The sequence below is a fragment of the Adiantum capillus-veneris genome, chromosome 1, assembly GCF_014529385.1.
Source record: "Adiantum capillus-veneris isolate H3 chromosome 1, ASM1452938v2, whole genome shotgun sequence".
Taxonomy (NCBI): domain Eukaryota; kingdom Viridiplantae; phylum Streptophyta; class Polypodiopsida; order Polypodiales; family Pteridaceae; genus Adiantum; species Adiantum capillus-veneris.
In genome coordinates, this window is record NC_140931.1 from 100,195,971 (window position 1) to 100,206,991 (window position 11,021).

General features: G+C 42.9%; 1 protein-coding gene across 5 annotated transcripts in view; it reads left to right on the plus strand.

Annotated features, from left to right (window-relative positions):
* The window catches only part of LOC147465256 (serine/threonine-protein kinase CTR1-like), a 66,373-nt gene extending 56,264 nt beyond the window's left edge, over nucleotides 1-10,109 (plus strand). For 3 of the 5 annotated variants that reach the window (XM_086519153.1, XM_086519141.1, XM_086519156.1), the window contains 9 exons: nucleotides 4,510-4,578; nucleotides 5,500-5,600; nucleotides 5,701-5,785; nucleotides 5,883-5,981; nucleotides 6,108-6,176; nucleotides 6,262-6,393; nucleotides 7,305-7,399; nucleotides 7,752-7,811; nucleotides 7,891-8,089. In XM_086519153.1, coding sequence (XP_086375279.1) covers nucleotides 4,510-4,578; nucleotides 5,500-5,600; nucleotides 5,701-5,785; nucleotides 5,883-5,981; nucleotides 6,108-6,176; nucleotides 6,262-6,393; nucleotides 7,305-7,399; nucleotides 7,752-7,811; nucleotides 7,891-7,900 — 720 coding nt within the window. In that variant the 3' untranslated portion in view covers nucleotides 7,901-8,089. Of the gene's footprint in view, nucleotides 1-4,509; nucleotides 4,579-5,499; nucleotides 5,601-5,700; nucleotides 5,786-5,882; nucleotides 5,982-6,107; nucleotides 6,177-6,261; nucleotides 6,394-7,304; nucleotides 7,400-7,751; nucleotides 7,812-7,890; nucleotides 8,090-9,778 lie in introns of those variants that run through there. The other 2 variants (XR_015189025.1, XM_086519151.1) reach the window with 2 other exon arrangements.
* The last annotated feature ends 912 nt before the right edge of the window (nucleotides 10,110-11,021 follow it).

Genomic DNA, 11,021 nt, shown 5'->3' on the forward strand with positions numbered 1-11,021 from the left:
GATCTCGGACTGTGTAAGAGTCAGAGAGGGCGCATCCAATGAGTACTGGAAAGGAGACAATCTATCCAAGCTGAACCCATGCGCCTGAAACCATGACGTCATCTCCCTGCACGGCTAACTGTCGAGAGGACTCAAGTGGAAGGCGTGCATATCTGTCTCTGGGATGTTCCCACATGTGGTGTATGAAGGAGACAGATCTGGTGAGCGCCTCAAGCACCAGTGGGGAGGCAGCTAGCTCTGCTCGTATAATAGCATGTGGTACTGAAGTCTTGGCCCTAATGAGCCGCGAGATCATAGAGACCAGAGGCTTCTCCATGTCCCTCCATCCATCACTGCGGCATGTCCTCCCGTGATGGTCCAGTGAAGGTCCCCAAATCTCAGCTCCATAGAGCAATACAGAAGCCACCAAAGTGTCAAAGAGCCAGAGCTTTGTCCGAGGTTCCTGAAACTGAACCTGTGAACACATCCTTTCCAATTTACGCAATGCTACATGGGCTTTGGTCAATGTAGTCTCTACTGCCCTCCTCAATGAAAATGCTGGCCCACTAAGAACCACTCCAAGGTAAGTGTAAGCATCTGTATACTCCACCTTCTCCTGTCCCTGATCCACTATGGGGTGGTATTAAATACCATGACCTTGGTTTTACCAAGGTTGACGGACAAACCAGTTTCTTGGGCAAACCTATGCAAAGCATCCATGTGACGTTGCATCCCCTACGGAGAGTCAGAAATCAGAACAATATCATCAGCATATAACAATAGTGGAATCCATGTCCTCACCAGTTGTGCACCTCTGTCACCATCTCTGTCAATGTAGTCAGAAACCTCATCTACATACATACCAAATAGAGTAGGAGAGAGCGGGCAGCCCTGTTTCACCCCAATAGTGGAGTGAACCGGTGTGGATAGACCCTCTGGGGTGCGTACATGCCCCACTACTGACGTGTATAATGCCATGACCCCCCAAATGAGCTTTGTGGGTACTCCCATGTACTGTAATCTGCGCATCAATCTCGCTCTGTGCACTGTGTCAAATGCTTTACGGAAATCCACAAATCTGCAATAGATCCGTCTCCCACGCGATATGCCCTCCTCAATGATGGCTCTTGAGTGTCAAGATATGGTCAAGAGTAGAAAAACCCCTCCTGAAACCTGCCTGCCCGGCTGCGTCCATCCCTTCCCTCTCTGCCCATCTACTCAGCTGCTGCTCAAGAATAGATGCGTGCAACCGTGCCAATGTGTGTCCAATCATGATAGTGCGATAGTTCCCAGGCTCCATAGGGTCTCCCGACTTGAAGATAGGTACAATAGTAGATAGGCTCCAGGTATCAGGCAAGCCCTCACACACGACACGGTTAAACGTAACTGCTAGAAGCTCTGCTAGTTAATCTCTGGCATGCATGACATGCTCAGCCACTAAGCCATCATGATCATATGCTCTCCCAGTCTTCATCCTGTCAATGGCCTTCCTCACCATCTCAACGGTGAAAAAAACACATGTGTGCGGGCATGGATCGGGGGGGTCGGGAAGGGGGGGCTGCTCAGGAACTGTGTACAAAGATGATGCATACTGGCCCAAGGCCTCTGTAGAAGTGATGGCGGGGGGGGGGGGGGGGGGGGGGGGGGGGGAGTGCTCATGAAAGAGCCTCCACGCCTCACGTGAGTCTTGACTCAAGAACAGCTGGTATAGATCCTGCTCTAGGCGAGCCAAAAATGCTCTCTTCTTCCGCCGTACTAGGCGTCGGAAGTCAATCTATGATTGCCTATGAGTGATGTTCCCCAAAAGAACCTTTCTTTGAAATCTAGCTCTAGTGTCCTGGCATGCCTCATCATACCAACTGTTCTGGGGCATGCTCCTTGAATGGTGTTTGTGCTCATGCTGGGTATGTGGGTATGCCTCTGCTACTGCATCATGTAGTGTCTGAGTCAGTATAGTAGTAAGCTCCTCCAGAGGTCGCCCTGGCTCCTTTGTGCTCAGGCGTCTGTAGATCCCATCTATGTATACAGAGTCCGTCTCCCGCGTGAAGGTGTAGCGAGTAGGGGCTGCTGCCCGTAGCCTATGTGCTACACTAAACTGAAAAGAAACGGTTAGTGATACAAGAGCATGATCCACTACCACACCAACAGGTCTCGGTTCAACCGTGAGGTCCTGGATATTAGAGATGAGGCTCGGTTGTGACATACATAGTTCACTGTGCTGGCTCCATGTCTGTGTGGGAAGCATGTGAAGCCTCCCGAAGCAGGAAACCTCTGTAGGCCATTCAAGATGGCCAGTCCATGTGCGGTGCCCATGTCTATCAGGTGTCGTCCATACTCAGTATATTCCGTATCTGTGATAGTCTAGACAGGCCCGTCTCTACAACATCTAGCTCTCTCAGCATCTCCTTTGAAGTATCATAAAACGCTGTCTGGTGATGGGCAGTCCTAGCATTGAAGTCCCCTAGAATGATAATGTCACCATCTCTAGCGAACTCCCATATGTCATCATCCAAGATAGAAAAGGGGGACTGTCCTCTGGGTGATGCATAGACCGACGTACTTGGGGGAAAGTAGCGAATAGCAATGTAGAGATATCTGCCTGTCTCTGCTTTCAATCTCGCCCACATGTACCTAGCCTGCTCATCCCTGCGGGCTATATGTATCAATGGCTGCAAATCCTCTCTAAATAACACTGCCACTCCCCCCGAGCCCGGTCCTTTGTGCTCTGAGAGTGTCTCGTGTCTGTAAGCTGTCTCCCATCTGTATCCAATGATTTGAGGCATGGATTACCCAGGGGCCTGGTGTGTCTCAGAGTAAAAGATGATGTCTCTTCCAATAAAGCTATCTTCAAAAGCACCCACATCAAGACGCATGGATCCATTACAGTTCCAGTCCGCCACTTTGAGTGTGGTCCCATAAGTCTCGCACCGTCATGTGGAGCGTCGCTCCAGTATTACTACTCTTCCATCTCGGTAAAAGGCAATCTTGCCTTTTCCCCTTGCCGCTCTAATCTCCGGCATTACTTCCTTCATATGAGCGATCTGCGAGAGGGTAAGATCATCCCCGAGAAAAATGCCCGTCTCTTTAAGAGTTGGCCTTTTCTTCAAGAAGGACTTCTTCGCTTCCATGGAGGGAAAACGGAGAATGAGTGCCCTTTCTTTTGAGGTTTCCCCACTGCATCCATTTTTCTTTATGTTGCCCACTCTCCAGGCTCTTGTGTGCGTCGGCTCATGAACCCCCATCAAGGCCATGAGTTCTTCTACCTCTTCGTCCACATTGCCTTTGTCTTTAAGACCGCAAATTCTCACATGTAAAGCGCGCACACGTCTTCTTTGCTCCTCCTCTAGTGTCTGATTAATGATAGTGGGTGTGGATGTGGACGTTATCTCCTTGCCTTTTCCTTTCTTGGCCACCTCGATCCATTTCTCGGCTTCATCCGGCTTATGCTGAGTTTTTGTAAGAACATCCACCCAAGAAATCGTCATCTCTTTGTGTTGCTCTTCTCCCTCTTTGATGGCCCGTACTTGCTCCTTGATAGTGTTGATTTCTTCGATTACTTAGGGTTGCAATTCCCCCTCTTCCAGTGTGTTGCTTGATCGTGCTTCGACGAGATCTTTCTTGAGTGACGCAATCTCTTCGTCCTGAGTCGTCACTCGGTCTTCCAGTGCGTTTATCTTGCTTTCTTGGATCAGGACGCGTCCTTCGAGCATTTTGTTGTGCCCAATAGATTGCGGCTCATCTTGATAATAGTCTCCGTCATTTCCTCTTTGCACTTTTGAATGGCATCCTCTAGGGGGTCGGCTTTATCACTCAGCTTCCTCATGTTTAATCACTGTCCGGAAAAGAGCCACTATGCGCACATATGCATCCACACTATGCATACATTGTCTCCCGCATCAAGCATACATCCGCATCAAGCATTCCACGGCGGGTAAAGGTACAACCACAGCCCACTGTGGGCGTCAGCCTTAAAGCCAAAATAATGGAGGGGCCTTGCGCCCAATGTCCTGAACCCAAACCTGTCTAACGCTGTCCTGGATACACCACAAATCCGAACCTGTCCAAGCTGTCCCACACAACCAAAGCAGCCCTGGGTCTGCTCCTGTTCTAGCACCTGTAGGAGAATCCGCCTTTCTGATTTTTGTGATTTTCTTTTTGCTTTTCGATGGGCAGTGCTTTCCGCAGGAAAAATTAAAGCAAAGCAAAGCAATTTAATTTGTGCTTTAATGTTTGCTTTAGTCACGGTGGTGGTCACGGGCGAGGGTGATGGGAAGAGGGCGAGGGTGAGGAGATAGGGGGAGGGCGAGGGCAAGAAATGAAATGAAATGTTATATTAACGTCTTCAGAAGGCCAGAATGACCTATGAGACCAGACAGTTACAATGTGGTGGATCTGATACAAAGTCAGAGTAACAAAAATGACAAAATAAAATGAGAGAGAGAGAGAGAGAGAGAGAGAGAGAGAGAGAGAGAGAGAGAGAGAGAGAGAGAGTTTTGTCAATCCTTACATAATACATTAATCCATTTCTAGGATGTAGCAGTCAAAATTTTCACAGAACAAGATTTTTTTGAAGAGCGCTTCAATGAATTCATAAGAGAGGTATGTAATTCCGAGTTTTTGTTTTGCTATGAAGAACTTTACAAGTTGGTTGGTAGAATGTTGCCAAGCATCAAGATTTGGAATTTGAGATTTTGTCTCTGGAAGGGCTTCCGCTGTTTCCTCTTCTCTTTTTGCAGATAAGTCTCAGGCTATACAATCTTTCTAGGCTGTAAAGTAAACAAGCAAGCAGACATTGGGCTTTCTGTGTTGTCTGCTATGTTCATCTGACCATCATGGACATCATCTAGCCTTTTGAGTTGCGCTGTAGAGCAACTAAATCAGGCCTTGGCTTTCTGTAGTCTGCTGTGTTTGTGTTAGCTATAGTATTTATTACTTTTAGATACTTGACATCTGATGTTGGCCACATATCTCTGGAAATTGAAGATGCCAGTTGTAAGTGGGACATTTTGGAAGCTTTTGTGGGCGCTGAGTGACTCCTGCAATTCGATTGAGATATAGAGAACATAAGTGCGAGAGGTTTGGGGTCCCTATTGATCACATGTCTATTCTTTTACAGAATGCTTCATAATTACAACTGGAAAAAAGTCTAATAAAATAACATTTAATTTATATACGCCTGTGAACCCAAAGTAAGGAATTTGAAAGTTATCAAGCATGCACAGGAAAATTATAGTGATAAAGATGCAATAGATGACTAAGACACGTCACACAGCAAAGTCGGGGTACATGATGCAATCTATTTTGCATCTATCAATCCTTTTCACAGGGGCTTGTAGGCATAGATTAGTTTTTGGAACTTTTGTGAACTTTTCTTGCCAAACATATGTGGTTGTTTTTTGGCATGATTACTGTTCAGAGGTTCAATGTGATCAACAGGCCAATAAGTTTCAAATGCCTTCCGAGTGTCTTGAGGTCCTAAAGAATAAGATCGTACTAAATTTGCACTTTTTAAACTTTTAGGTAGCCATTATGAAACGCACAAGGCATCCCAATGTGGTGCTATTCATGGGTGCAGTTACTAAGCACCCAAATCTTTCAATCGTGACTGAGTTTCTTCCAAGGTAATAGTCCCATTAACAGGTGAAGGCTTCTAATGACTAACATAGGCAAGAATGATCACAAGTATTGATGTGCTTCATATCGTTTTGACTGTGATCTCAGAGGCAGCTTATTCCGATTACTTCATAGACCAGGTATGAAAGAACTGCTTGATGATAGGCGTTGCATTAGGATGGCACTTGACATCGTAAGTATTAATTGATTGGCACTCATCTTGTTTTTTTTCCTTGTAATTCTGCTTTAACTTTTTCCTTTGAAATGACCTTTTTCAATAAACCTGGCAGGCAAAGGGAGTGAACTATCTTCATAGGCTCAACCCTCCGATTGTGCACAGAGACCTCAAGTCACCAAATCTTTTAGTGGACAAGATGTGGACAGTAAAGGTAAGCTTTTGGTGTTTTGTCAACAAGATTTAGAATCCTTAAGTTTTATTACAGAAATTTCTGGTTTTGATAATGGACGGTGTCAGAATTAAAATTGAAAAGGTAATTTTACCTTATTGATTTCAGGTTTGTGATTTTGGCCTTTCACGGTTGAAAGCAAAGACATTTCTTTCTTCAAGATCTGCAGCTGGGACGGTAAAAATTATGTTTAGAATGGTTGACTGCAGGTATTGGCTTTTATTGTTACTTCCCATCTCAAAGCACTTGTGTTGTTTGTTAGGCTGAGTGGATGGCACCTGAGGTGCTTCGAGATGAACCGTCAAATGAGAAGTCTGACGTATACAGTTTTGGTGTCATTTTATGGGAAATATTCACCCTTCAGCAACCTTGGAGTGGATTAAGTCCTGCGCAGGTACATAAATTACTTTTTTGGTTTCACCATTTGAAAAAGGTAGATCTCGTTTGCCTTGAGGGGTTCCCCTGCTGCATGCACACTTTTGCTGAACACCCCTAACTTGTTGATTTGCGTCAAGCAGTTAATATTGATTGGATTCACAGTTTTTTTCCTCCTTAACAGTAAATGAATTTCTCAAGGGATGCACTTCGCTAAAAGAATCAAAACCTTCTGCAAAAGTTCTTCACTATGCAGTCCACATAACTCTTATGTGTTTGCACATAATAATCTCAGTTTTTCTTTTTAGATCAGCAGTGCCAGTTTTTTGTGGGGTCGTTGGAAATCTGTCCATTATTGTGTCAGCACAGGCAATGTTTAAGTTGCCATGTTTGCCAGTTTCAAGTACTCTTGAGATTTTTCCAACTTTATGGCAGCTTCTTGTCAAGACCTTTTTCTTAATCCTGCAATTTTTACACATGCTCATTTCGTGACTAGCATGGTGTTCGAATTTGCTTGTCCCTGAGAGAACTTGTGGAAAGCCTGAATGATAGTTGAGAAAGTTGGGGTTGTGAGTGCTCTCAAACCAGCATGTGTACCCTTCTTTCTACAATGTAAGCTGTGCTAGGTTTCTTCATCACGGAAAACCACTTTGACTGTAGTTTAAGGCACCTATGGGATCATTAATGGACAGAACGTTGATTTGCAATGCTCAGCCTAGGCCATGTTTGTATTGCTTGTTTGTAACAGTAAACTTTGAAATTACTATAACAGTAACCTTTAAAATTACTAGTCTTTGTGGCAGCATGCTGTGTGTGAGTACCGATATCCTTTGTATCGCCGAAAGTATATTCTTCCTGGAGAGATGAGTTGGGTGAGCAGTCAACTTGGAAAATATAGGGAAACTTTTTGAAGGTTGGTTGATTTTGTAGGTTGTGGGAGCTGTTGGGTTTCAACATAGAAGACTCCAGATGCCCAAGGACTTGAACCCGAATTTAGCAGCACTGATTGAATCATGCTGGGCCAGGTTTGTGTATATAAGTGCATAACTATTCAGTAATTTCCTGTAATGCTAGTGCAAGCACTTTGTACACACGCATATGCACGCATATCTGCATTCATGCAGCATAAGATGGCGTGCATGAGTCAATCTTTCGGAAACTTATGCATTTTGTTTGTAAATTTGTGCATTATTGGGTGTGCAGTGCAACTACAGTTATGCATGAATGTGTGCATGAGTTTGTGCATGCATTAAATTGGGAAAAACACTTACATTGATGTGCTAGGAGCCCCAGCAACGATTCAACACCTGCAAACAACATGTCAAGGTAATTGATATACATTTTGTGATTTTGTCTGACATGACATTCTTGTTGCAGCGATCCACGGCAACGTCCAGGCTTCACAGCAATCATGGAGTCCTTGAAGCAATTGCTAAGGTCTGATGCATCTGTGGAAGTTACCAATCCTTGAGCTGCTTTTACTCTGGTTCTGAATCTTCTGTTTGATATTTATCAGCGTGGACTGATTGCTCGTTAGCCACGTAGAAGGTCTTCTCTTTCAGATTTATGTGGGGGTTGCATTCGTCTTGAAGGTTAACTTCTTTCAGGAGCTGCTTCTTGTCGATTTGAGCTAGGGATTTAGTTATAAGGATACTTCGGAGATTGTTTCCTGTTCTACTCTCATGGTTAGATATCAATATATCTTTCTTACCTTCGTTCTTCTTCATGTGATGGAGTCCCAACATATTTGTGGTTCCTTAGGTTGTGCTGGTTATTATCTTAAATTGGTAAGAAATTTCTCTCATAGCACTTTCTTTCAAAGCTACATAGATCAGTTACGGTGCCTACAATACCGTTGACCATCTGTGTAAGAGCTCTTGTTATATGGGAGGAATCAACTTTTCTGTTTGACACTATCGTGCAATATCGGTGAATGCACGAAGGGAGAAATATACAATAGTGCAGTCATCGGCAACTATACTGAAGTCTAATGAGGTTGGACAGTTGCTTGTTGTACGGCTACCATAAATTCTGAATGAGAACCAAATCAGCATTTAGCCACCGTCAGGTTTTACAAAATATATCTCCATACACTATTGATGCCTATATGGATTTTGGTTTCTTGAAATCTATATAGCAGATAGTGTACCAAGTGTGCATGTACGCATGCCAGTGTGCGCGCCTGCCCTCTGGTTTCCTGTCAGAAAAACCTCTTCAATGTGTGGTTTTAAGTATTGGGAAATTATCAAAATACTCCTGAAATTTTGTGGAAATTCCTAAAATACCCCTCATGTTTGACAAATTTTGCCAGAAAATGTCAGAAGGCTCTTAACACCTTGTGGATCTTTAAAACATGTCTAAAAGCATTGTTGTTTCGAGCTCTTTACAGCAAGATCAGTTCTTGCTCAATAGAAGATGGTAGAGCTAGGATTTTAGATGGTTTTGTGAGCTCTTGGAATTTAAACACAATTGCCATTGCTTGTGAGCTCATTTTGTCGGAGGCACCTAAAAGATAGATCTCTGCTATCAAACGGAATGTATCATGTGAAAATTGAAGCAATGTATCCTAAATTTGTACATGGGTGAATGTTTGAAATGTGGGGGTATGTCGGGACCTCAACTATCATGTGAAGAAGGCATCTCCCTACTCGTTAGATTTTCTCGGCAATAAACATACATGTCATTGTAAATAAAATGCACACATTTTCTTCAGCACAAAAAAACTTTACATATTGGTAAAAATGGTTTCCCTTGGCTTCAAAACAAGCATATCATTGTCCTTGCAAAATCTGTAGAAGAGAGATTATTGTGTATGTTCATTGCCTGATACATGGAGAATGTGAAACACAAGTGTGCTCCATATCATGCATCTTGTCCTTATTAAGAAATGGCAACCATTCCCTTCACTCGCATATCTATTGCTATTGTGTTAGTTCTTGTGCTTCCAAAAGCAAGGCATCAGTTTTCAAGATGTGCTTCTCGGCCCTCCATTGATTTCAATTGCACAAACACATCCAATACTATAGTCACTCGTTCCTCAAACACTTCCATTGATTACTCCAATAATTCATTGCTTGATTACTTCCTATAGTCCTCATAGGGCACATTGTAATGTACTAGTATTGTCGGCGGCCTTCGGTTGCCTCTCTCTCTCTCTCTCTCTCTCTCTCTCTCACACACACACACACACACACACACACACACACACACACACACACACACACACACACACACACACACTCACTCACTCATCAGTGCGTTGGGCGCTTTCTATTAATTGAGACACAACACTCATTTTAGTTGTACTCCACATATTTTAAGGTAGTTTTGCTATTTGCTTTGAATGTTTTATTGCTTGATTTATCTTGATATCACATGATTTTGTTATGTGTCATTGATTGCAGAAGTTGACAACATGGGTGTTTACTCGGCATTTGCCAATGTGCGATTTGCTGCATGAATATGGCCTCCATGGAATGGACACTATAATAGGATTTAAGGATGAAGACATGGAATTTGAGAGTTGTCATTAGGTTATTAACCAAGCATTGGGCAAAAGCACCATACCTATGGTATCCCAATATTGGGAGGTATGAAGGAAGATTTTGAAGCTCTCCCTCGATCACTTCACAAAAATATTTCTTTGGGATGATAGTTGGGAGAGAGATGGTCCTAGGTTTGCATTTGCTTTTTGTTAGTCTTTGAATATGGATAAAAAGTTGGCCATTTTCTTGATGGTGCTTGCTTCTAGGAAAACCTCTTCCCAGGTGTCCAACACTATTTGTTGTGGAAGGTCTATTGTAATTGTGCTTAATGCAAACAATTTCTTGTAGGTTTGAACAAAGCAATAACCCAATTATCTTGCAATCTTCGCAATATAAACCAATTGATGATGGATCTTTCTAAAATGAAGAAAAATTTATGAACAAATTGCAATAGCGAGTAATCCACATGAAGGTAGCTCCAACATTATGATGATATAGAACACATGAAGTGGCACATTTTCAAAAAGTTACAAGAGAGACTCACTGTGCAAACTCACTACAAGAGAGACTCACTACAAGAGAGTTACATTTTCTACAAGAGAGACTCACTACAAGAGAGTTACATTTTCGGAGAGCCTTACAATGCATTCAATAAGCCATGCTCCTAGTAAACTTGCATAAACATTTGTCTCCTCTTTGTTTTAATTTACATACTAATAGAAAAGCTTCTAAAGGTGCGAGCATATCATTGTTGCACTTACTTCGTCCTCCTACATGGCTACATAAGTTCTAAGAATTATAGGGAGCTTCTGTCTCTACTCTCTTTAGTTTCTATATTGTTGGGTCTTGGATAATACTTCAAGGAAGCTTGAGCATTTATCATCGATGTAGGATGTCTCAAACTCTACTTATTTCTAGTTTCTTGTCCACCGGGTGGTGGGGTATAATTTATATTTTGTTCGCAAAAATATACATGCTTTTTTGGGTTTTTATGCCCACAATAGCAACAAACTTTTTCTTTGAGTTTGACGTCATTGTATATAATTTGTAGAGTATGTAATTGCTACATCATTCACCAAGGCATTTTGCTAATATAAGCCCCTTCATTAGGAAGTAGAATTCTTCGCAACAGCCAAAATTATTACCATTCGAGGATTTTCAT